This window comes from Rhodamnia argentea, chromosome 1, assembly GCF_020921035.1.
Source record: "Rhodamnia argentea isolate NSW1041297 chromosome 1, ASM2092103v1, whole genome shotgun sequence".
In the NCBI taxonomy this organism is placed as follows: domain Eukaryota; kingdom Viridiplantae; phylum Streptophyta; class Magnoliopsida; order Myrtales; family Myrtaceae; genus Rhodamnia; species Rhodamnia argentea.
This window is the reverse complement of record NC_063150.1, coordinates 6538741-6539786: the sequence shown is the minus strand read 5'-3', so window position 1 is coordinate 6539786 and position 1046 is coordinate 6538741. Positions and strand designations below refer to the sequence as shown.

The 1046-nt window shown below is 50.1% G+C and overlaps 1 protein-coding gene across 1 annotated transcript; it reads right to left on the bottom strand.

Annotated features, from left to right (window-relative positions):
- LOC115750198 (GATA transcription factor 16-like) lies at positions 1 to 1046 on the bottom strand. Its single transcript, XM_030687389.2, has 2 exons — positions 676 to 1046; positions 1 to 562 (listed from the first exon to the last, which is right to left on the bottom strand). Exons 1-2 carry the CDS (start codon positions 754 to 756, stop codon positions 281 to 283), a joined length of 363 nt encoding a protein of 120 aa, XP_030543249.1. The 5' UTR covers positions 757 to 1046; the 3' UTR covers positions 1 to 280.

Here is a 1046-nt window from a genome sequence, read left to right as displayed (position 1 = left end):
TTGATTAATGCAGTATTCACTCGTAAAGCATCCAATTTAACCGATTCTGGACGAATTAGAAGTGTTCTTCCAAGCTTTGGCAAGATTAGTGTACAAGTCGGTATGGACACCCAGGGAAAAGGAAAAGGAAAAGGAAAAAGGGGGCAAAAACCAAAAACAGTGTCCGGTATTACGCTGGTGATTTCCTTTTCATCCACCCGAGAGCAGCAGCTTCATCATGAGGTTGAAGATGATGATGATGCTCCAAAAGGCCAAAAAGATTGCAGCCTTTGACATGTTTTCAACCGAAGACGTCGCAAGAGAGAGCCATCAAGAGTATGGCCGCCTCTTCTTCCTCCCGCAGTCTCCACCTCATCTCGCCTGCCGTTGCTCTGTTTCTCTCGGGCTCTGTTTTCACGGCGGGATTTACCAACCCCTGCTTCATTATATCCGCTAGCCCTCGCTGGATTCTGTCGTCGTCGTCGCTGTTGTTGGCGGTGGGTGTGTTCTTGAAGCACTTCTTGTCCACGCCCAGTCCCCTGGTCTTCTTCCTGTACTTGATCCCACACGCGTTGCACAGTGACTGCCAGGGAAAAACAGAGCATCGACCAAATCAGGAATCGAACGGCAAAGAACTACAGCAAAGAGAGGAATTGGGCGTCGAATTCGATAAAAAGATCAGATTTTGAGCGGTACCCGAGGACCAGCAGGACCGCCTCGCCACATGGGGGTTCGAGTGGTGCGACACTCCACGCAGTGCCTATCCACAACTTTCATCTTCTCTCTTCCCCCACAAAACAAGGACAAAAGATTGCTTTGATTCTAGGACGAGATCGATCTAGAATCGCCTATTGCCCGCTCCAGATCACCCGGCGGATGCTTCTTGCGTAGCTCGATTCGGGGGCAGAAACCGATCGACAGGTGCTTGGGTTGCTGCGGGCTGGATTGGAGAGTTCGGTTGGAGAACCGGACTTTGGATAAGAATGTGGAGAGAATTGGTGAGAGACAAGCAGGGGAGGAAGCGAAGCACAGAAGCTTTGGGTTGTGAAGATTTCAGGAGTTTTATA

Excerpts from the sequence above, each read along its gene's own strand:
- LOC115750198 (XM_030687389.2), bottom strand. The coding sequence starts at position 756 with ATGAAAGTTGTGGATAGGCACTGCGTGGAGTGTCGCACCACTCGAACC. Across the intron at positions 563-675 it reads GCGGTCCTGCTGGTCCTCGG|TCACTGTGCAACGCGTGTGG; the intron begins GTACCGCTCAAA and ends TTTCCCTGGCAG.